Below are 24,103 nucleotides of genomic sequence, written 5' to 3' on the forward strand. Positions count from 1 at the left end.
GTCTTTTCACTGTTTTTGATGACTTGATGAACTAGAGTTGTACATTCTAATGTAGCTGAATTTTTCATCTTTCCTTTATGATACATGCTTCGTGTGTCTTTCCCACTTTGAGGTTAAAAAGATATATTTTTGGGGTGCCTGGATGGCTCAGTGGGTTAAGTCTCTGCCTTTGGCTCAGGTCATGATCTCAAGGTCCTGGGAGAGAGCCCTGCATTGGGCTCTCTACTCTGTGGGGAGCCTGCTTCCCCCTCTCTGCCTACTTGTGATCTCTTTCTCTCTGTCAAATAAATAAATAAAATCTTAAAAAAAAAAACATTTTCCTTTCAAAGGCTGAAATTCTGCTTTTTAACATTTAAATTGCTAACCTACCTCTAATTTTTGCATATGATATAAAGTATGGATTTTTTTTTTTTTTGCATTTGGATGTTAATGTCAACACTGTTTATTCTATACTCCATTGTTTTACCATAAATCAGCAATTCCATCCTTTTTCCTCCCCATCTCTTTCTTACATCAAATGTCCATTTACATGGCAGCTTGTTTCTAGCTGTTTTAATTTGTTCCATTCATCTGTTTGACTATTTCTGCTCTGGTAGCATAATACCTTCTTTACTGCTTTCAGTCTAGTAAGTCTTAATATCTTAATAAACTGGTAATTTTACTTTGCTCTTCTTACACTCGTTATTGTTAAAATTTTTTGTTGTTTAGTAATATCTTTTAAGAAATGACTGTTTATTTGCTGCTGCTGTATAAAAAAGTATTTTTGTATATTGATATTATATCCAACTGTGTCTACCCCTCTTAATTCTAATAATTACAGATTCTTAGATTTTTCCATGTAGTCATTTATGGAAAATGGCAGTTTGTGTCATTTGTGAAAAATAGGATTTTTTTGTGAAAAATGTCATTTGTGAAAATGGCTTTGTTTCTTCCATTCTGATCTTCCTTTTATTTGTTTTACTTGTCTTAGTGGGACTGATAGAACATCATGCAATAGAAGGAGTGAAGGCAGATTGTGGTTGTGTTCTTGATTTTAAGGGAATGCTTCTTCTTCTTTTTTGAGATTTTATTTATTTGTTTGACATACAGAGAAAGATCACAAGTAGGCAGAGAAACAGGCAGAGAGAGAAGAGGAAGCATGCTCCCTGCTGAACAGAGAGCCTGATGAGAGACTCGATCCCAGGACCCTGAGATCATGACCTGAGCCAAAGGCAGAGAGGCCTTAACCCACTGAGCCACCCAGGCACTCCTTAAGGGAATGCTTCTTATGGCTTTCCAATAAGTATGATATTTACTCTTGGGTTTTGATAAATACTCTTTTTATCGAGTTAAGGAAATTAACTTTTCTTTCTTTCTTTTTTTTTTTTTTTAAACCGGGAATGGTTGTTACATTTTAGGTTTTATTAAATGCTTGGTCTGCATCTATTCAATCAGTCTTTTTTTTTTTTTTTTTTTTTTTTTGCTGTTAAAGATGTTATTTATTTATTTGATGGAGGGAGATCACAAGTAGGCAGAGAGGCAGGCTGAGAGAGAGAGGGGGAAGCAGGCTCCCCGCTGAGCAGAGGGCCTGATATGGGGCTTGATCCCAGAACCCTGGGATCATGACCTGAGCCAAAGGCAGAGGCTTAAACCACTGAACCACTCAGGCACCCTATATATGTTTTAATGGTAAGCCATCCTTGAATTCCTGGAATCATTATTTTTCTCGTGAATTATCAGATTCAGTTTGCTAATATTTTGTTTAGAAGCTTCATTTCTTCGTCAGTGAGATTTAATTTTTAAGTCTCATATTGTCCTTGATTTGATTTCAAGATCCATAAAATGAGTTAAGAATATCCCATATCTTTCTTTTTCATAGGAATATATATTTAAGATTGTATTCATTAGTTCCATGAGTGTTTAGTACATCTTGCCTTTATCATATATATTTTTAACAGTCTTATAGAAAAGTTGCAGGAAAGTATGAAAAAGCTTTTCTGGTGAACATGAGAATGAGTTGGCAACATGATGCCTCATCACCCCTCAATACAACAGAAGAGGGACATTCTCTTGTATAAGGATTCTACAATCATCAAAAACAGGAAATGTACACTGATGCTACTACCATCTAATGCTCAGACCTCATATAAGTTTGAGCAGTTGTCCCAACAGCACCCTTAATAGCAGAGATCCAGTTTAGAATCACTTAGTGTCTGTGTCCTTGCATTTAGTTGTCATGTTGTTAGTTTCCTTCAATGCGGAACAATTCTTCAATCTTTCCTGGACTTCCATGATCTTTACAAATTTGAAAATTTCAGTCCAGTTATTATGTAGCATGTCAGTTTTGAATTGGTCTGCAATTTCTTCCTGATTAGAAGTGGGTTTTGTCTCTCAGTAAGAATATCACAATAGTGATGTGTTCTTCTCACTGAATTCTATCACGCAGCACACAGTTTTGGTATGTACCATTATTGGTGATACACACTTTGATCACTTGATTTAAGTGGTTTCTTCCAGGTTTCTCTAAGTACACTTATTTTTTTTCACATTGTGATTAATAAGTATTTTGGGGAGAAGTACTTTGAAACTATGCAAATATCTCATTCTTTGTAACACTTTCAGTTTATTTATTTATAGAAGTATGGACTTATTGTTTCCTTGTTTTGTGTGTGTTTCATCTTTGAATTACTGAGGGAGGTGCATGAGAATTCTCTGTGTGATGGTGGATTTGTTAATATTTCCTTTATTTATTTATTATTAGTTTTTTCATGTCCTAAGAAAATCCACATATTGTTCTTTTCACAATAGTGAAGTCCTTCATCATTTCATATCTGGAGGCCAAAGGTACCGATAATGAGATGCCCCACAGTGCACATCCACTGTCGTGGATTCCTTTGATCAAAAAGGATGGTATAGTCCTGGAGACTTAATGCTCATGTTTCCAGAGCTCCCAGCCAAAACTTACCTCCTGTGGAATTTCTTTTATCTTTTTCTTTATTCTTACTTTCTTCTTTAAAAATTTTTTTTAAAAATTTTTATTTATTTATTTGAGAGTGAGAGATCACAAGTAGGCAGAGAGGAAGGCAGAGAGAGTGAGGGGGAAGCAGGCTCTCTGCTGAGCAGAGAGCCTGATGGGGGGCTTAATCCCAGGACCCTGAGATCATGACCTGAGCCAAAGGCAGAGGCTTAACCCACTGAGCCACCCAGGTGCCCCTAAAAAAAATTTTTTTAAACTGTGGTAAGAACCCTTAACATTGAGATTTACCTCTCTTAACAAATACTAAATGTGCAATACAATATTGTTAACTATTGGTGCACACTGTTGTAATACAGACCTCTAAACTTAATCATGAGGTTTAACTGAATATTTATACCCACCCAGCAGCAACTCCCCAGTTTCCTTTTTCCCTAGCCTTTGGCTACTCTCTATTTCTATTTTTTTGGCTGGTTTGTATACCTTATATAAGTGGTATCATGCAATATCTGTTCCTATGTGACTGACTTATTTCATTTAGCATAATATGCTCAGGGCTCTTCCATGTTGTAGCATATGGCAAGACTTCCTAATTTTTTAAAGACTGAATAATATTTCATTGTATGTATATATCACGTTTTCTTTATTCAGTCATCCTTCAGTGTGCATTTAGGTTGTTTTTCACATCTTGGCTATTGTGAGTACTGCTGCAGTGAACATAGGAGTGCAAATCTCTTTGAGATCCTGATTTCAGTTCTTTTGGGCATATACTCAAGTTAGATTGCTGGATCATATAGTTCTGTTTTTAATTTTTTAAGGAAATTCCATACTATTTTTCATAGTAAACACACCATTTTACATTCCTTCCACCTGTGCACAAGGGTTTCAATTTCTCCATATCCTCACCAACACTTGTTATCTATTGTTTTTGATAATATCCTTACTAATAGGTGTGAAGTGATACCACACTGTGACTTTTTTTAAAGAAGACTTATTTATTTGAGAGAGAAAGAGAGAGCATGTGCACGCTCAAGTAGGAGAAGGGGCAGAAGGAGAGGGAGAGAGAATCTTAAGCAGACTCCCTACTGAGTGTGGAGCCCAGCGCTGGGCTCAATCTCATGACCCTAAAATCATAACCTAAGCCGAAACCAAGAGTTGGATGCTCAAGCCACTGAGACACCCAGGTTCCCCCCACCATGCTGTGATTTTAATTTACATTTTTCTGATGAATAGTGATGTTGAGCATCTTCTCATATAGGTCTTCTTTGGAAGAAAGGTCTATTCAAGTCCTTTGCTAATTTTTAAATTGAGTTCCTTATATATTTTGATATTTGGTTTTCAAATATTTTCTCCCATTCTGTAGGTTGCCTTTCCACCCTCATTTTTCCTTTGCTGTGCAGAAGCTGTTTAGTTTGATATAGTCCCACTTAATCTCTTTCTGCTTTTGTTGACTGTGCTTTTGGTATCATATTCAAGAAATCATTTCCTAGAGCAATTTCATGAAACTTATCCTTTATATTTTCTTCTAGGAGTTTTATAGTTTTATTTAAATCTGTAATCTGTTTTGGGGCACCTGGTGGCTCAGTCAGTTAAGTGCCCAACTGTTGATTTCAGCTCAGGTCATGATCTCAGGGTTGTGGGATTGAGCCACCATCAGCTCCACCCTCAGCAGGGAGTCTGCTTGAAATTCTCTCTCCCTTGGCTTCCTGCCCCTACTCATGTGCACATGCTCTCTCTCTCAAAAATAAACCTTTGAAAAAATCCTTTAATCCACTTTGAATTTATTTTTGTGTAAGGCGTAAGATAAGGGTCAGATTTCATTCTTTTGCCTGTGGCTGTCTAGTTTTCCCAACAGCATTTGTTGAAGAGACTAGCCTTTTCCCATTATGTACTCTTTGCACCCTTGTTGAAGATTAGGTGATCATGTGTACATAGGTTTATTTCTAGGGTCTCTATTTCTGGGCTTTATTTCCATTGGTCTCTATGCCTGTCTTTATGCCAGTACCATACTGTTTTAATTAGCTTTGTAATGTATTTTGAAATTAGGAAATGTGAGGCTTTGTTTTGTTATTCCTTCTGAAGATTTTTTTTTTTTTTTTAGCTATTTGAGTTTTTGTTGTTCCATATTAATTTTAGGCTTTTTTTTTCTATTTTTTTTTTTTTTTTTTTTTTTTTTTTTAAAGATTTTATTCATTTATTTGACAGAGAGAGATCACAAGTAGGCAGAGAGGCAGGCAGAGAGAGAGAGAGGAGGAAACAGGCTCCCTGCTGAGCAGAGAGCCCGATGCGGGGCTCGATCCCAGGACCCTGAGATCATGACCTGAGCCGAAGGCAGCGGCTTAACCCACTGAGCCACCCAGGCGCCCCTTTTTTTCTATTTCTATAAAAAAATTCCATTGGGATTTTGATAAGAGTTTGCATTGTATTTGTGAATCACTTTGAAGATTTTAAAGATTTTATTTATTTTTTTGACAGACAGAGATCACAAGTAGGCAAAGAGGCAGGCAGAGAAAGTGAGGAGGAAGCAGGCTTCCTGCTGAGCAGAGAGCCCGATATGGGGCTTAGTCCCAGGACCCTGAGATCATGACCTGAGCCGAAGTCAGAGGCTTTAACCCCCTGAGCCACCCAGGCGCCCCCACTTTGGATACTATTATGGACTTTTTAAAAAAATGTTAAGTCTTCCAATCTAAGAACATGGGAGTGCCTTCATTGATTTGTGTTTAATTTCTTTTATCAATGTTTCATAGTTTTTATTTTTATTTATTTATTTTTTAAAGATTTATTTATTTGACAGAGAGAGAGAGAGATCACAAGTAGGCAGAGAGGCAGGCAGAGAGAGAGAGAGGAGGAAGCAGGCTGAGCAGAGAGCCCGATGCGGGACTTGATCCCAGGACCCTGAGATCATGACCTGAGCCTAAGGCAGCAGCTTAACACACTGAGCCACCCAGGCGCCCCTGTTTCATAGTTTTTAATATGCAAGTTCCTTAAGTTTATTCCTAAGTATTTTGTTCTTTTTTGATGCTATTATAAATGGGATTATTAATTTCTCATCTTTTCATATTTCTACCACTTTTTGCTTTATATATATATGTAATTTCTCATATCTTTTTTTTTTTTTAAAGATTTTATTTATTTATTTGACAGCGAGAAATTACAAGTACACTGAGAGGCAGGCAGAGAGAGAGAGAAGGAAGCAGGCTCCCTGCTGAGCAGAGAGCCCGATGCGGGACTTGATCCCAGGACCCCGAGACCATGACCTGAGCCGAAGGCAGCGGCTTAACCCACTGAGCCACTCAGGCGCCCAATTTCTCATACCTTTTTATCCTTTCATCGGCTTTTGCTTTATATCTATGTATATGTATATAAAGTATATAGAGGCTGTATTATCAAACTCATTTTAGAATTTCTGTATTTTTTAATAAATGTAACATTTCATCCTATTTATTTATTTATTTTAAAAGATTTTATTTATTTACTTGACAGAGATCACAAGTAGGCAGAGAGGCAGGCAGAAAGAGAGAGGGAAGCAGACTTCCTGAGCAGAGAGCCCAATGCCTGGCTTGATCCCAGGACTCTGAGATCATGACCTGAACCAAAGGCAGAGGCTTAACCCACTGAGCCACCCAGGTGCCCACATTTTATCCTTTTTAAATGCACCTTTCTCTGTAACAATGATTTTTGTCATAGAGTCTATTTTGTCTGATAATTAAAATAGCTATTCTTGTTTTATTTATCATAGCATTTGCCTGATAAGTTTTTTCTTAATTTTAGTTTTTTTTTATTTTAAAGGTTTTATTTATTTATTTGTCAGAGAATGGGAGAGCACAAGCAGAGGGAGCAGCAGGCAGAGGGAGAAGCAGACTCCTTGCTGAGCAAGGAGCCCAATGCAGGACTCTCCTGGGATCATGACCTGAGCTGAAAGTAGAAGCTTAACTGATTGAGTCACCCAGGCACCCAAAAGTTTTTTTTTGTTAGTTTTAAGATTTATTTATTTTAGTGGGGGGGTGGAGGGAGAGGGGGAAAGAGAGAGAGAGAATCTCAAGCAGATTCCTCTCTGGATGTGGAGCCTGATGTGGGGCTTGATCTCCAACCCTGAGATCATGACCTGAGTTGAAATCCAGAGTCGGAAGCTCAACTGACTGAGCCAACTAGGTACCCTTTGCCTAATAAAAGGTTTTATATTCTTTTTCTCCTCCAACTTTTTTATAGTCTATATTTTAGGCATATTATCTGTAAATAATATCTGTGTTGATTTTAAAACTATTTTAAGAAACCCTGTCTTTTAATTGGCAAATTTAGTCCAATTATATTTGTAGTAATTATTTTGCTATTTAATACCATCCTTTTTTGTGTTTTCTATTTTATCTGCTTTATCCTTTTTTATTCTTAACTGATCTTTCCTAGGTGTGTGTCATTTATTGAGTTTTAAAAATTTAATCTTACAGGTAGCGCAGTCAGTTAAGCGTCTGCCTTTGGCCCAGGTCATGACCCCAGAGTCCCAGGATTGAGCCCTGCGTCACGTTCCCAGTTGAGCAGGGAGTCTGCTTCTCCCTCTGCTCCTCCCCCTGCTCATGCTCTCTCTCTTGCTTATTCTCTCAAATAAATAAATAAAATCTTTAAAAAATGCAGCATGCATTAGTATTCTTTATATTTTAGTGATTAGCTTAAATTTTCAGTATGCATATCTACATTAGAATCAATTAACATTTCTTTCCTCCTCCTGAGTTATAAAGGACACTTGACCTCTCTACTTACTCCCTCCCAAAGTACAAGTTATAGTTTTCAGTCCTTTAGTTCCATTTGCCTTCTACCCTTCAAATGAAGCATTATTGCAATCTCATTGATTTAGTTCTTTTTAGGTTTATGCATATTTTACTAGTTTTTTGTTCATTGTTTTTGAGTTGCGACTCTTTCTTGCAAGTTCTTGTTTTTGCTTCTTGAACATTCTAAGCATTTCTTCACTGAGAGTCCCTTGGTGGTAAACTCAGTTTTTACTTGTTTAAAATAGCTTATTTGTAATAATTCTGGAAGGACAGTTTAGGGGGTAAAACGTTGTAGGATGATAATTATTTCCTCATTAAGAAGACATTTTTAGGATTTTATTTTCCACAATTTGCTTAGTCTGTAATCATTTGTAGATAGCTTTTTTCTGTAGATAGCTACCTTTTACTAGCTACTTGAACATTGTTTTCTTTTTTGTTCTTCAGTTCCTTTATTTTTTTAAAGACTTTTTTGTTTATTTGAGAAAGAGAGAGCATGAGAGGGGAGAAGGACAGAGGGAGAAGCAGACTCCCCATGGAGCTGGGAGCCTGATGCAGGGATCGATCCCATGACTCTGGGATCATGACCTGAGCCGAAGGCAGTGGTTTAACCAACTAAGCCACCCAGGCATCCCTTCAGTTTCTTTATTGTGTGTCTCCATATTCTTTATTGTGTCTCTCATTATTTGGATTTGTTGTGCTTTCTGAATCTGAGAATTTGTTTCCCATCAGTTCTGGACATTTCTCAGATACTATCTTCTCTGGTATTGCCTTTCTTTCATTCCTCTGCTTGCTTCTTCTGGAGCTTGAGTTAGTCATATGTAAGTCCTCATTTTGTGTTCCATATTTCTTAATACTTAATTCATATTCTTAAAAAGGTTTTCACTTATTTGAGAGAGAGGGAGAGAGAGAGAGCACACAGAGGGAGAGTGAGAGTGAGAAGCAGTCTTCCTACTGAGCAGGGAACCCGATACGGGACTCCATCCCAGGACCCTGGGATCAAGACCTGAGCTGAAGGCAGACACTTAACCAACTGGGCCACCCAGGTGCCCTTTAATTCATGTTTTTTACTCAATATATTGCTTGAAGTTCTTCAGAGTCTAATATTGCCTTTCTTTTCCTTCAAATTTCTGCCAAACCTTATAGCTTATTTCCTTATACCATAATTCTGGACTGTAGCGGCTTTCTTGGTAGGAATCTGTGAGCCTTGGACAGAGGATGTAGTTCTTAAGATAGTATCTCCTTTTATTTCTGCTAGCTTGTTTCAGCTAGGCATCCTGGTGTGCCAACAGCACATGACTGCTTTAGTTTTTTGGCTTAGAATTTCCTAGAAGATGTAGGTAATCTACATTTGAATCTCAAATATGCAGAGGTCAGGGCCTAAGATGATGTATTTTTGGGAAAAACTTTTTTTTCATTTATTGCCTAGCCAACACAAATGAATTTCCCTCAGGTGAATCTTTTCTAGTCTGCCTTTTCATTGAAGGTATAACCCTTCAGGGCTATGCAGGGATCCCAGTTCTTGTTCCTTACTTTGCTTAGACCCAAGATCTTTCTCTTTTTCCCAAATAGCCACTAAAATCCATTCCTCTAGGTTACCAACCCAGCGAACACCTATGGTTTCCCATAGGTTCAACACTAGGTTAGCATTGCTGGTCTCCGGCTCCTTATTTTTGGTTCTCGGGGATATCTCTTATTTTTTAAAGTGCTTAACTAACCTTTAAAAAGATGTTTGTGGTATTTTATTTGAGTATCTGTTTAGGTGTGTTGGGAAATTTTGTTTTTGTTTTGAGATTTTTGTGTTTTGTTTTGAGGATATCTCATCTACTAAATTGTCAGAAATAAAAGTCAGCAATGTATCTTCAAGAAGTATTTTTTACTTAGACAAATATATTGATATATTGACAAATACATTGATATATTCTTTCTTTTCCATCATTTTTTTAAAGATTGATTAATTTTAGGGCACCTGGGCGGCTCAGTTAGGTAAGTGTCTGCCTTCAGCTTACATCATGATTCCAGGGTCCTGGGGTCGAGTCCTGCATCTCACTCCCTAATCAGTGGGGGGTCTGCTTCTCCCTCTGCCTCAACCCCTCTCCCCAGTTCTCTCTCTCTCTCTCTCAAGTAAATAAGATCTTCAAAAAAAAGATTTAGAGAGAGAGAAAGAGCAATACATGTAAGAACATCAGGAGGAGTGGCAGAGGGGGAAAGAGAGGGAGAGAGAATCTCAAGCAGACTCCCTGCCAAGTAGTGTGGATTCCAAGATAAGGCTCGATTTAATCACCCGGAGATCATGACCTGAGCCTAAATCAAGAGTTGGCCACTTACCCAACTGTGCCACCCAGGCACCACTTTTCCATCATTTTTCAGCTTTAAAAGTCTTCCCTCCTCCATAGACATGTTAAATGTTTACATAAATTTCTTCTAATTTAGTTATGGCTTTTTTTTTTTTAGTGCTAATATAGAATTAATATTATAAATGGTCTGTTTACTAATATAATTAATATTCAGTAGTTCAAGGGCATTTTAGATAGGAAATAAAGGCAGGAAGGGAACTTATATTTAGAGTGTTATGGATTTTAATCCTTACCACAGCCTTATGAAATAGGAATTATCTTGATTTTATGACTAGTTTAACTGCGGGGCTCAGAGAGGTTAAATAATTTGTTTAGGGTCACATTCATGCAATTTACCATTAAATCTGAACTTTTTTATTCAGGGCTTTTTATCTGCTTATTACTTAGTTTTACATTTGGCTCATATACAACTAACTGAGAGGTAGGGGAAGTGGGAAGAAGGGAGACACACTGCCAGTTTTCAAAGTAAGTTTGATTAACAGCAGATAGAAAGAGGGGCCAGGACGAGAGACTAGACATGTTCACATGGGTATGCAATCAGAGAGTATGCCAGAAAACCACAGAGGCAATTGAGGCAGCAGATGGTTTGTGTCAAATTAAGGAAGGAAATCACATTTATAGAACACACAGTGTGCCAGACACTGGGACAGGTGGTGATGCTTTATTTAGGTTATCTCATTTAGGCCTCCCCACAGAGCTGGAGATGAGTGTTAAGATTGACAGTAGGTGGTAGCAAGGTCTCAGACCCTGAGGGTTCAGGGTTAGAATTCCAGTTCTTGAGAAAATTGAGGCTCTTCAGGGCTCTGATTTTGGTTATCTGTTCTTTTTTTTTTTTTTTTTTTTTTCCCCCTGAGTGTAACATTAATAAGTATTGAGAAAACTTGGGAAAGAAGTCTAAAGAAGTAAATACAGTGAACTATAATCTACGAAGCAGCAGACATTTGTTATTAAGTATGTGCATTTTTGTTTTTGTATAATTGTTTTTCACACAGCTGGTATGACTATATATATATATATATATATATATATATATATACACACACACATACACACTGTTCTTTTTTTAAAATATTTTATTTATTTATTTGAGAGAGAGAGAGATCACAAGTAGGCGGAACAGGAGGCAGAGAGAGGGGGGAAGCAGGCTCCCTGCTGAGCAGAGAGCCTGATGCGGGGCTTAATCCCAGGAGCCCGAGATCATGACCTGAGCGGAAGGCAGAGGCCTAACCCACTGAGCCACCCAGGCACCCCTCCTGTATACTGTTTTATTTATTTATTTATTTATTTAAAGATTTTATTTATTTATTCGACAGAGAGAGATCACAAGTAGGCAGAGAGGAAGGCAGAGAGAGAGGAGGAAGCAGGCTCCTCGCTGAGCAGAGAGCTCGATGCGGGACTCGATCCCAGGACCCTGAGATCATGACCTGAGCCGAAGGCAGCAGCTTAACCCACTGCGGGACTCGATCCCAGGACCCTGAGATCATGACCTGAGCCAAAGGCAGCAGCTTAACCCACTGAGCCACCCAGGCGCCCATGTATACTGTTTTATACCATGTTTTACAAGCAGTATTTCATGAGGATTTCCCTACAAGTCTAAATACTCTCTTAAGCATTTGCTTTTAGCGGGTAATGTGTATATGTATTTATGTAGGCACTGGCTTAAAATGAAACACAGCAGTCCCCTCTCCCATCTCTAAATTCTACATTCCAGCAGCAATGATCTAACTCTTGTAGTTACTCCTTCTGGAATTTGTCCTTATATTTCTAAATCATATCAGCTTTATTTATTTATTTAATTTATACAAATTTATTATTATTATTTTTAAAAATATTTTATTTATTTATTTGACACAGAGAGATCACAAGTAGGCAGAGGGGTAGGCAGAGAGAGAGAGGAAAGCAGGCTCCCCACTGAGCAGAGAGCCGGATGTGGGGCTTGATCCCAGGACCGTGAGACCATGACTTGAGCGGAAGGCAGAGGCTTAACCCACTGAGCCCCCAGGTGCCCCAATAATATCAGTTTTAGATATTATCTATTGGTTTTCTATTATGAAAGCTGAAGACTCCATAATAGTTTCCCTCATCCCATTTTTCTAATACTGTAATGACTCAATTTTTGTTTTTGTTGTAGTTGCAAATATTATTTACTGAGCCAGGAGTTAAACAAGGCTGAAACTTCCTTTCTTTGTACAACTCTATTTGTAGCTTTAGAATTAATAATTGCTTCATTTATTTTTAGTTTTGTCATTTCTTTTCAGAGACTCTAGCAGATTTATGAAAGCCCCCTGATGCTGTTTTCCATGTGATCAAATGCATCAGCTAGTCCCCAAGGAGCATCCCCCGTACCCCTAGGATCCCCTGTGCTGCTCCACCCTGTGCCCTCCTTCAGATGCTTTCTAGGCCAGCTGCATCTCTGTCTTCATGGGGTGTCTTTTCACCATCACCCTAGAAGTTCCTTTTATGTCTTTCTTGCCAGATTTTGTTCTCATTTTCAGTTGGGTAGAATAGCTTCTTAGGAAAAGGTGTATAAAGATAGGTTTTTTGAGGCCTCTTGTCTTGGTTATCCATTGCTTTGTAATAAATTACTCTAAAACGTAGTGACTTAAAACAACAATGAAATCCATTACTTTGCAGTCTCTGTAGCAGGAATTTGGTTCTGGCTCAGGGAGTCACATTAAGTTGCAATAAAGAAGTCAACCAGCGAAGCAGTTATCTAAAGGCTTGACTGGGAGCTGGAGGATCTTCTTCCAAGGTGACTGACTCACAGGGCTGGCAAGCCTGTGAAGACAAATATATAAGTATAATAAGTACTTTAAAGAGAGAGAATAGATTCAAAGAACTTCTATCTGTACACTTTATACTTCTAATATCTTTAGAGATGTCTTCAAACCTTCAGATATTTCAGGATCATTTTTTTTTTTAAGTATAAAGAATGATTAGGGGACTTATTTTAGAATTTTTGCTTGACCTAGGATAATTTTATCAATAGAAATGAAAGAGACTGTACCAGTTAAATTTTCATATTCTTGAAAACAAAATGTTTATCACTTCTACTATGTATTAGGGGTCATCTTTGGCTGGAGAATCTGAGAATCTGATCTGTTTATAGTTGTCACACTATCGTGACCATGGCTGGGGTCTGCTCTCCCTTTTCCTCTGATATATAACATTTCCCAGTGCTTATAGCACAATGTAGATAAGGCTGGAATATTTCATAAGCCTTTACCAAAGGTAGGAGAACAAGGAAAAAGAAGTAAGCATAGAGGGTAGCATGCAAGGAGATGATTTTTCATATGAGATCTAGTTTTAGTCTTCAGCTTTATTTTCTTGAGTTCCTGGCTTGCCTCAAATCGACAAAAGCCACCTTCTCTCCTCTACCACTCAGGAGAACCTTCAAGCATGTATAGACTCTAAATTTCAAACCTGAAAGAGAGGATTTCATGATTCATACTGGGAGTGCTGCCAAATGGGTGTGGTGTGTGCCTTCCACAAGAAATCCTACCTAACTGTATTCCAATAGTCTCTGTGAGAAGACAACGATCCTATCTAACTATATATATGAGTAGCCTATCCTTACTAGAGTTATGTGGGTGGGGTGGGAATCTCTCATAAGTTTTTTATATAATGAATCTGTATATTACACTTTTGTACATTTTATCCCTTTGAAAATATGGGATTATAATGTTTTCTAATTAAAGGAACAAGGGGCTAGAATTAGTAGACCTGGATTCTAGTCTTAGTTGCCAGTAGTAAATCATCTCTTTTAGGAAGTCCCTCAATTATTCTACAGTTTTGTTATGAGATGTGGATATAGTCTATAGCTTTATGATTTTGACTATCATTAGATTTAAAATTATAGAATTCATACTTGAATCTTTCTTTTTGTGATACAGTAGTCTATTTTGTGTGATATTGAGATATTATTGAGGAATACAGGCCCAATTACTGTTGTGATAAGAAAACATGACTCATTTTATAATGATACATTTTATAGGACAGGTTCTCTATTATACTGACAAGTAAGACCTGCATATATTTAAAAGGGGATTGGAGGTTACTATGAATTTATGTAAAGTAAACTTTTACTCCCATATCACATATAAATTTAGATGTTCTTAAACAACTTAATTGCATGTATTTAAATCTATACTTACATTCTGTATTTTCTAGTTTTATTTCTTTCATGTTTTTGGCATTTTATTGTAAAAAATTTTAAGTTAGCAAACAAAAGTATCATATGTTAAAGTATTTTAAGAGCAAGTTATTTCATACTCATAGTTAAGATTGATTTTTTATTTCTACTTATGCATAATATATATTTTTTTCAGAGTGAAAAGCTTTTGTTATATGATACAGTCCAGAGTGAATTGGAGGAGAAGATAAGAAGGCTTGAAGAGGATAGGCACAGCATTGATATTACCTCAGGTAATGGGAATGACATGATGGTGATGGTTTACCTTAAGTGACACGGAACCTGTGGTTTACTGTAGTGTCTCATAATATCCTAGTCCCCTAAAATAAATGTTTTGTAAATGAAGTGTCCTAATGAGAGGAGAAAGGGGAAAATGTTTAAAGAATTTGATAGGCTTGTGATTGTTGCTTTGATTTGAATTCATATTTCAGAAGGACATAGAAAATGGAGCACATGAAAAGGGACAAAAGAGAAGTTGACAGCAACTACAGGAGTAAGAATAGTACACTATAAGAATAAGAATATTTTATAATATATATGTAATATATTGTATAATATAAGAATAGTGTTAGAAGACAACTCCAGTAAGTCTTTAAAGTCTAAGTGTTCAAAGATCAGGTAGAAGAAGGAATAAAAACCTTTTCTTTTTGGTATCACACAAATTAGAAATTACAGGGAGTAGATTTTTGTTTTAGAAGGAAAAACTTATTAATAATTAGATAAGTCCAAGATTGAAATTGCTTTTTCAGGGGTATTTCTACATTCTTCATTGGGTGGAAGGCTTTCTACATTGGGTGGAAGATATACTGGGTTATCCTACAGGTCTTGCATGTATATTATTTTATCTCTTATAAATTGTATTTCTCTGGTGTAGAATAGGCACAGTGGAGTCCGATAAGCTGAATTCTAATGCCATTGCCCCAATCCCTACTACTTGGGTGACCATGAGTGACAATTACTGTAGCTTTTCTGATTCAGTCCCCTCATTTGTAAAATTGAAATAATAGGAATACCTACCTCAGACATAGCTTTGAGGATTAGGTGACACAATGCATGCAATGTATATTTAACAAAGTACCTGACATATGTTCATCAGTTACTAGTCATTAAGTGCCAAGTTGATTTTTACTTTAATAATGGCAGAGGAAATTTTATGAATATATAGCTGCTCATTATATAGTCATATGTGTATATACATAGCTTATAATGAAATTTTCTGCCATGAAAATACATAGCTTTTTTACCCCACTTTTATCTTCAAAGATTAGCTAATACTTAATTTTTATTCACTTGCCAGAACTGTGGAATGATGAGCTTCAGTCAAGAAAAAAGAGGAAGGATCCTTTCAGTCCTGACAAAAAGAAGCCAGTTGTTGTTTCAGATATCCTTTTCTATTTTTTTTTTTTTTTTTTTTTGCTTTGGTATACACTTTTGCATTGTGCACATCTTTGTAATTTTTATTAGTATAACTGACTTTATTTATATGATCCTATAATAGGTAAAAGATGATTTCCAAAAATGAGGCAGAAGAATATAATTTAGATTAAGAGGGGTAGGGAAGGAGTAGAAATTTAGTCACGATCTCAACTTTGGAACTATGGCTTTGTAGTTCACAAATGCTTCAATATGAATATAGCATGATTAATTCACATGTATTTTTTTTAACATTTTTCAGTGTTTCTGAAGTTGGAGTGTCGTTATTTATTTATTTTACGTTTTTGTTTGTTTTTTGAGAGAGAGAGACAGAGAGAGAGAGAGGAGCAGCAGAAGGAGAGGGAGAGAGAGAATCTTAAGCAAGCTCCATGCCTCATGTGGAGCCTGGTGTGAGGCTTGATCCCATGACCTTGTCATCATGACCTGAGCCAAAATCAAAAGAGTCAGACAAAATCTTAATGGACTGATAACCCATAACCCCAAAACTGGAGTGTCTTTAACTTAAAGTAGTATGTGCTTTCAATCTTGGTGTCCCCTCACCTCCCTGACTTTTCCCATCCCTACCTCAAAACAGTGATTAGGTTGGTGGTATATCTTACGATCAGTGATCTCCTAGAAGAGAATATGGTTATAGCTGAAATATTCATCTGAAAAAAAATATAAAATATATATATGAATATATTTATCCTGGTACCAGAATATATTTATACTGATACTGAGTTTTTTGGAGAATAACTTGAAGTCAGAATTTGCCATGCCAAAAGGATTATGTCCACAAATCATTGTTCCAATTCTCTGAAAAACAGAAGTTTGGAAATAAAATTCAAAGTGTGAAATTCTTTTTTTTTTTTTTTTTTTTTTTTAAGATTTTATTTATTTACTTGACAGAGATCACAGGTAGGCAGAGAGGTGGGCAGAGAGAGAGAGAAAGGGAAGCAGGTTCCCTGCTGAGCAGAGAGCCCGATGCAGGGCTCGATCCCAGGACCTTGGGATCACGATCTGAGCTGAAGGTAGAGGCTTTAACCCATTGAGCCACCCAGGCACCCCAAAGTGTGAAATTCTTACAGTTAAATTGACCTTGACTTTTTCACGTCCATATATAGTTTATATGCTACAAGATCTTGATATTCTTGAAGACTGGACAACAATTAGGAAGGTATGATTAAAAAGCAATGAATATGAATTATCTTTTTATAGTCTACTTTTGAAGATTGTTGATTTTCACTAATACATCAAAGTATGATTATTGTTAATATGCCTTACTTTGTAACATTCTCTCTATGGCAGTTAATGCTAATACAGATAGAATCCACTGTTGTGGACTGGAAGAATATTTTAAGAGAGACACATCAGCAATTTGTATTTTATCCTGCAATAATGTAACTAATTTATGCAAAAGTACAGAAAAGCATTTATTGAGGTTTCCCAAAAGTAATAAATAATCTTTCTGTGCTTTGTCCTTAGCCCAGTCCTGGGCATTTGTTGAATGAATGAAAGTGAATATTTCAACTCCTATTGTATGTCTTGCATTCTGTCATTGAACTTTCAAGAATTATAGGATTTTCTGTGCTTGTTTGAAAGTGGAGACTTATGTCTTATATTAAATTTTTCCGTTTTCAGAAACTTTTTAGTTGCAAGAGATCAGTTCAGGTATTGATGACACCTCTAGGTGAAATGGTTGTTCTTTATATTCCTTGTGGTCTTGGACATTAAAATTTATTAGAGCAGCTGAAGACTATATTTCACTGTTAGCTACTGAGGTCATCAGTAGTGTTGTAGACATTAAATAGATCCCAAAATGTGCTTTCAGTCTATAAACTCAATGCCTTTCTTGTTTTAATTAAGGCAATGGCTACACTGGGTCCACACAGAGTGAAAACAGAACGTAAGTCATTTAATCCAAGTTCAGCAATCTTCTCTGTGGGGACTGGTTGAATAAGGGTTGTTAAGTTATCCACATATTAAACAGTGCCCCCATCAGTGGTTACATTTCATCAGTGAACTCTACTTCTGGAAATACAATATATTAAAATCCTATTTAAAATTGGCAGTAGTAACTGATAATGCACCTGCTTCCCCTTCTGGCACTTGTGTAGTTAACTGACGATATATTGTACATTCTATAACTTCATTTTGTCATTAAAACTTAGTTAAATTATATAAAACTTAGTTAATTATATAAGAAATGTAAGAAATTAAATTCTCTCTCTCTTTTCAAGATTTTATTTATTTATTTCACAGAGAGAATGGCAGCAAGAGAGGGAACACAAGCGGGGGAGTGGGAGAGGGAAAACAGGTTTCCTGCTGAGTAGGGAGCCCGACACGGGCTCTATCCCAGGAACCCCAGGATCATGATCTGGGCTGAAGGCAGATGCCACCAAGGGGCCCCTAAATTCTTTTTTTTTTTTTTTTTAAAGAGATTTTATTTGAGAAAGCAAGAGAGAGTGAGCTTGGGGAAGGGGAGCACCAGAGGGAGAAACAGACTCCCCACTGATTAGGGAGCCTGCTGTGGGACTTGATCTTGGGACTCTGGAATCATGACCTGAGCTAAAGGCAGATGCTTAACCAACTGGGTCCCCCAGGCACTCTCTTATTTCTATTAGATTTACATTTGTTACTAAGAAATATTTTTAGTATTTTTTTTCACATATATGCATGGATGGGTGTTACTTCTTAATGTTCTGCAGTTTTGTTCTTCTGACAATGTCTTATTAATATAACAGTTTTTGAACTGATCCCTTTAGCACCTGTGAAACTGGAGAAACACCTGCACAGTGCTAGATCTGAAGAAGGAAGATTATATTATGATGGTGAATGGTATATACGTGGACAAACAATATGTATTGATAAAAAAGATGAATGTCCTACAAGGTAAAAATGACTATTTCAGCATTGCTCAGTAATTACAACATTATTGTCAGTAATAATGTAGTGTATTCCTAATGCACCATTAGTTGCCTATGGATCCTTCTTTTCTCTTGGCATATGATTTGGTTAGCATGTGTGTTCACCAGTGTTAATATTTATAGACCAACGTCACATAGTAAGTTCTTGAGCACAAGTGTTAACACAAGAGGAAATGTTGGAATTATTTAGCCCAGGTAAGTGGTCCCATTTGTTAGCTCTTAGAGTAGATGAATTGTTAGGATTTTAATATTATGATCTTTACACCAGACTGTTACAAGTTTTGGCTGGATATACTGATCATTAACTTTTCTGGGTGTATTACAGTGTTTTGGATACAAAGAGTATTATTTAAACTAGGAAAGGAATGGAAAATTCAAGAGAGCCTTAAGAGTTATAGTATAACTTGAAAACTGAAAGCTACCTTTTAAAGAACTCCATCTGTCTAAGCTTAAATAACTTTTCTATAATTGTATAGTCTTCTAAATTTTTCTTTTATTTTCTAAGATTTATTTCTTTAAGCAATCTCTACACCCAATCAAATCCATAGCCCCGAGATCAAAAGTCACATGCTCCACTGACTGAGCCAGCCTCCCTGATCGCTTCAAAGTTTTATCTGGTTGTAGCCTTTGGAAAATATTAATGCTAATCACTGCTTTTGTTCCTTCAGTAGTTTAGGATTTATTTCTCTCAGAATGGTAGCCTTCTATACTAAGAAAGTATCTTTTTCTAGGTATGAATGGTAAATGTGGTGTTTGTATTTAGGGAAGAATGCTCACTTTCCAAATACAGTAGATTTACTCAGACTGTAATTTCATCTGTAAAGTTTTATGATACTAGGAGCATTGTGTACAGTAACTTTACTCATAGAAGCCCACTGAGCTAATTTCTAGGTTCTATGTGCTACCCCTAGATTCTTTGCTTTATCTTACCGCTTTTAAGACATTTTACTGACTACTTAGCATAAATATGATTTAAAAAGAAATGAAATAAGAGGATTAAACACAAATCTATTTTTAAAAATATTTCTACATAAGGATAAGTAGTGTCAAAACGAATCCATAGAAGTACCATAGATGGTTTGACACTGGGAATTAGGCATTGGTATTTCTAAGATTTCCTACACTGGATGTTACATGTAAATGATGCATCACTAAATTCTACTCCTAAAACCAGTATTACTCTATATGTTGACTAGCTAGAATTTAAATAAAAACTTAAGTGCATACTCTGAAAAAATAAAGCATTTGAAAAAAAAAATTAAAACACTGACAAGATTTCCTACAGCCAGAGCTGATATAAATTGGAGGTGTAATACTATGTGATTAGTTTTTTTTTAGCTCCACTTGTTTTTGGGGGGTGGAGTGGAGTGGGGATATAGTAGGAACAATGTGCATTTAATACTTCTAATAGTAAATATGACCAATTCTATTAAGGAAAGAAAGGAGATTGTCTCTTAAGTGTTTCTAAATGTGATGTTTTCCAAAACATGCCCTGCTGCTAGTGGTAAATGACAATTACATACCTGAATCTACTCTTGCAGTCTGGCTATTTTGGTTTTATGGCTAGTACTCTAAAATGAGTGGCAGAGGCATATTGCAATTCATTCATTCATTCCTTTTTCTCCCCCCCTTTTTAGTGCTGTAATTACAACAATTAACCATGATGAAGTTTGGTTTAAGAGGCCTGATGGAAGCAAATCTAAGCTTTACATTTCACAGCTACAGAAAGGAAAATATTCAATTAAACATTCATAATCATGATTTAAGTGTTATCTAAAGCTACCTTATTAGTGTTATCAAGTGTGATGTGCCATGGGAGTTAAAAATGTATTCAATAACTTAATATTCTCATCAAATCATGAGAGACTGTATTTGTAGGTAGTACTCTAAGTAGACCTCATATTGATATGTCAATGAGACCGTAATAAAAACTTAATCATGATCATTACATTTATTTGCCTTTTAGGTCCAATGACCAACAGGTATATATAGTAGGGATTTCTTACTCAATTTTTTTCTTTGTTTTTTAAAAACATTATGGAAATCCATTTTATCTTTAGTCAACTCTGTTGCTAAATGGCTATGTTTGTCTGCAATTTCTTTGATTTTCCATATCTTTGTCACTCATGGTGTTTGTAAATAAGCCTGATAAAATGTTTCCTATAAATGGTTTATACTGGTACATTAGTGTTAAATGAGAATTGAAATTTAAACATATGTACGTGAGTATGTATATATGGCATCATCAGCTTATTTAGAACTGATGGCCTTTCTTTACAATCTTGTTTGACCCAAAATGAAGCTATTGGGTTTGAAAGCTAAAGGGAGCACTTTTGTAGACTAGCAGCTTTCCTTCTCTTCCTTGATGGTATGGTGGTGACCTATTTTTACAAATTGTACTTAATGTTAATTAGTAAAGTTAGTGTCAAGTAATAACATGCTTTACCCGTATTTTTCGTGAGCCTTTTGAGGGCAAGGCATTCACGATGCCGTGTGTAAGTGGTGCATAGTAACTGATGGTTTTGTGTGCGTGCTGTTCATGTCTGGCCTTCTGAAACAGATGTTTAGTAAGCATTTTCCAGAGGTAAAACTAGGTTCTTATTTTATTCCTAGGGCAAAGTAGACAGGGATAATATTCTTGAATCTATTCCAGAATTAGTATTTTTCTCTTTGGTATTTCTACACTTTAAGGCCACTTGGTGCAATTTAGAAAGTATTGGCCTCTCTTCCCTTAGCCACATGCAAAATTAACTTCTAAAAACCTCAGGAACAGTACAAAGAATTGAAACCCTCAATATGGCAGCACAATTGGCTGTAGTATATATTAGGGTACAACCAAATCAAGTTTTCCTGGTGGTCTTGTGCACTTTAATTTGTTATAATGAGACTGAGGAGGATGAGGAAGAGAGCTACTTACTAACACATAGGGCAGGAATCTCTGCATTATTCCGTTTGTTTTCTTACTATTTTGCCTCTGCAAACATCTTTCTGTGCAGATCACTACTTCACAGTTGCCAAATGTTAAAATATTTGACTTCTGAAATTCGTTATCAACAAAGTTATATACTTTGTTTTGTTTCTAATTAACCTTAGCAAATGTACATAATGTCATAATCCTGTAGTATTTGACAGTACTTATGTATACAATGTTTCATAAGCATTTTTAATAAGATTTGTATTTTTAAATTTAGTATAATAAAAAGATGTGTTTGAGTGTCATTTGTAGTGTCTTGAATTACTCGTGTGTGAGTTCTTTATAACCTGTCCACTTCTAAGAATGATTTCAGCCAATTTACATTAATAGGTACAGAGAGTTGGAGTGTTGAACAAATATTTCTGCTTCCCTACACCACGGTTCAACCTCTACTGGGGGTATATTTAGGTATTCAAGATGGCCAAGTTATACTTAATTTTAAAATATACACATATGTTCTACTTTAATAAAAATGCACTACATATGTTGTGAAATTCTAAATAGAAAATCTTAATTTTACAAACTATGATTGAGTGCATTTACTTTGAAAACATTTAACTATAATCATCTCTAAAGTATTATAAAATAGATTTATAAATATTTTTGTATTTTATATTGGCAGTATGTCATCAGACTCTGGTCAAAAGGTTTAGGAGAACTGTTAGAATCTGTGAAGTGTGATATTATCAGTTGCTGCTGGTCTTGTCATGTTTATAATTAGCCTCTGTTTTAGGATCAGTTTAGGGCCTTTCCTGCCACAGCTCCCAGTTTTTCATAATCAGCCCACCCCTTCCTGCCACTTTCTGTTAAAAAAATACCCCAACCATCACGAATCCAATGCATCACTAATAATTGTTAGTAAATTAAGAGCACACTCCTCGGGGCACGTGGGGGGGGGGCTCAGTCGTTAAGTGTCTGCCTTCAGCTCCGGTCATGATCCCAGGGTCCTGGGGTTGAGCCCCACATCTTGCTCCCTGCCCCACAGGAAGCCTACTTCTCCCTCTCCCACTCCCCCTGCTTGTGTTCCCTCTCTAGCTGTGTCTCTCTGTCAAACAAATAAATAAAATCTTAAAAAAAAAAAAAGGCACACTCCTCATTCTGTCCCTTTCTCTCATCGGCAGCCTGAGCACTGAGCACTTCTCATTACAGCCTTCCGGAGGCTGTTCTGAAATACACATTGATACTCAGAACTCAAAACACCACTCAGAGAACTATGTACACCTCACCGATAATTATTTGAAAAGAAAAACGGGTATTCGCTGTTATTTTGAAGATTTTATTTGTGGACCCAGCAAATTCAGTACACTAAAACTGAGCTTAAATGAATTTATAAGGTAAAAAAGTAGATGCAGGATGAATACACTAGTTAGGATTTATGTAGTCCCATGCCACACTGAAATATAAACTATTTTAATTGCTAAAGATAAGGAAATCTAAAATTTTTTTTAAATGAAAGCTTATAATGGGGTTAGGAAAAATGCATATTCCTTATACTATCTTTATGGATGAGCTATAGGAATTGTGGCTGGTAGGTCAGATGGGATTAACTGAGGCAGTCTGCCCTATTGGTGTCACTGTGGTCCAGTCTTGCTCTTTTACTTCACAGGCCCCAAAACTTGAACTTTATTTCTATATCCTGTAATGGGCTGAACTGTGCCTCCCACCTCCTTCACCAAATTAATAGGGTGAAGCCATTACCCCCAGCACCTCAGAATGTGACTGTATTTGGAGACTGGGTCTTTAGGTGATTAGTTAAAATGAGATCATTTTAGGGGGGACCCTAATCCAATCTGACTGATAGGAGGAAATTTGGACATCAGACATGGGCATACAGAGCAGACTGTGTGAGGACAGGGCAAGGTCAATACCTGCCAGGCAAGAAGAGAGACCTAAGAAGAAACCAAACCTGCCAACACCTTTATCCTGGACTTCCAGTATCCAGCACGGTGAGAAAATAATGTTTCTGTCATTTAAGCCTCCTTGTCTGTGGTATTTGGTTACCGCAGTCCTAACAGACTGGTAACATGCCCCAAGGTGACAGCTCTGGGGAGGGTAAGCTGACCAACTCACAGAGGTTTGAAGGGGCAGCCAAGTGTCAGTTTAATAATATAAATCGGTAAGTATAATTGAGAAGGAGTCTTGACTCCTCAAGTCCATTCTCTCCTTCTAGGAAAATCTGTGTGAAAGCAACCTTGTGATCAGGATACTTGTTTTGGTGAAACTGGAGTCATCAGTTCTCTGGTGAGGGTATCCCCTTTCTGGCATTGTGCTGGACACACTGCTATCATCTTCATTTTGACTTTTTTTTTTTTTTTCCTGGCGCCCTGCTGACCCGATATCTCCCATTACTGGGCTGTGCAGGCCTTGCTCACTTCCCCCCTTAAGTTCTTTCTGTGCTGTAGGCTTTCCCTCTCTGGCCAGTTTATTGGACCAGAATGGGCCCTGATGCATGGGCAGCCAGTGGTAGTACTATAATTTTTAATGCTTGCCATATACCAAGAACTATATTTGATGTGTAAACAGAATG

At 36.7% G+C, this 24,103-nt stretch overlaps 1 protein-coding gene across 3 annotated transcripts in view; it reads left to right on the forward strand.

The window, feature by feature from the left end:
• The window catches only part of BRMS1L (BRMS1 like transcriptional repressor), a 32,526-nt gene extending 10,705 nt beyond the window's left edge, over window positions 1–21,821 (forward strand). For 2 of the 3 annotated variants that reach the window (XM_004773334.3, XM_045067772.1), the window contains 6 exons: window positions 14,399–14,495; window positions 15,560–15,643; window positions 16,788–16,852; window positions 17,542–17,581; window positions 18,420–18,567; window positions 20,240–21,821. In XM_004773334.3, coding sequence (XP_004773391.1) covers window positions 14,399–14,495; window positions 15,560–15,643; window positions 16,788–16,852; window positions 17,542–17,581; window positions 18,420–18,567; window positions 20,240–20,357 — 552 coding nt within the window. In that variant the 3' untranslated portion in view covers window positions 20,358–21,821. The remainder of the gene's footprint in view (window positions 1–14,398; window positions 14,496–15,559; window positions 15,644–16,787; window positions 16,853–17,541; window positions 17,582–18,419; window positions 18,568–20,239) is intronic. The other variant, XM_004773335.3, reaches the window with a different exon arrangement.
• Window positions 21,822–24,103: the final 2,282 nt, after the last annotated feature.

This window comes from Mustela putorius, unplaced genomic scaffold (assembly GCF_011764305.1).
Source record: "Mustela putorius furo isolate JIRA1106 unplaced genomic scaffold, ASM1176430v1.1 tig00003898_pilon_pilon_pilon, whole genome shotgun sequence".
Lineage (NCBI taxonomy): Eukaryota > Metazoa > Chordata > Mammalia > Carnivora > Mustelidae > Mustela > Mustela putorius.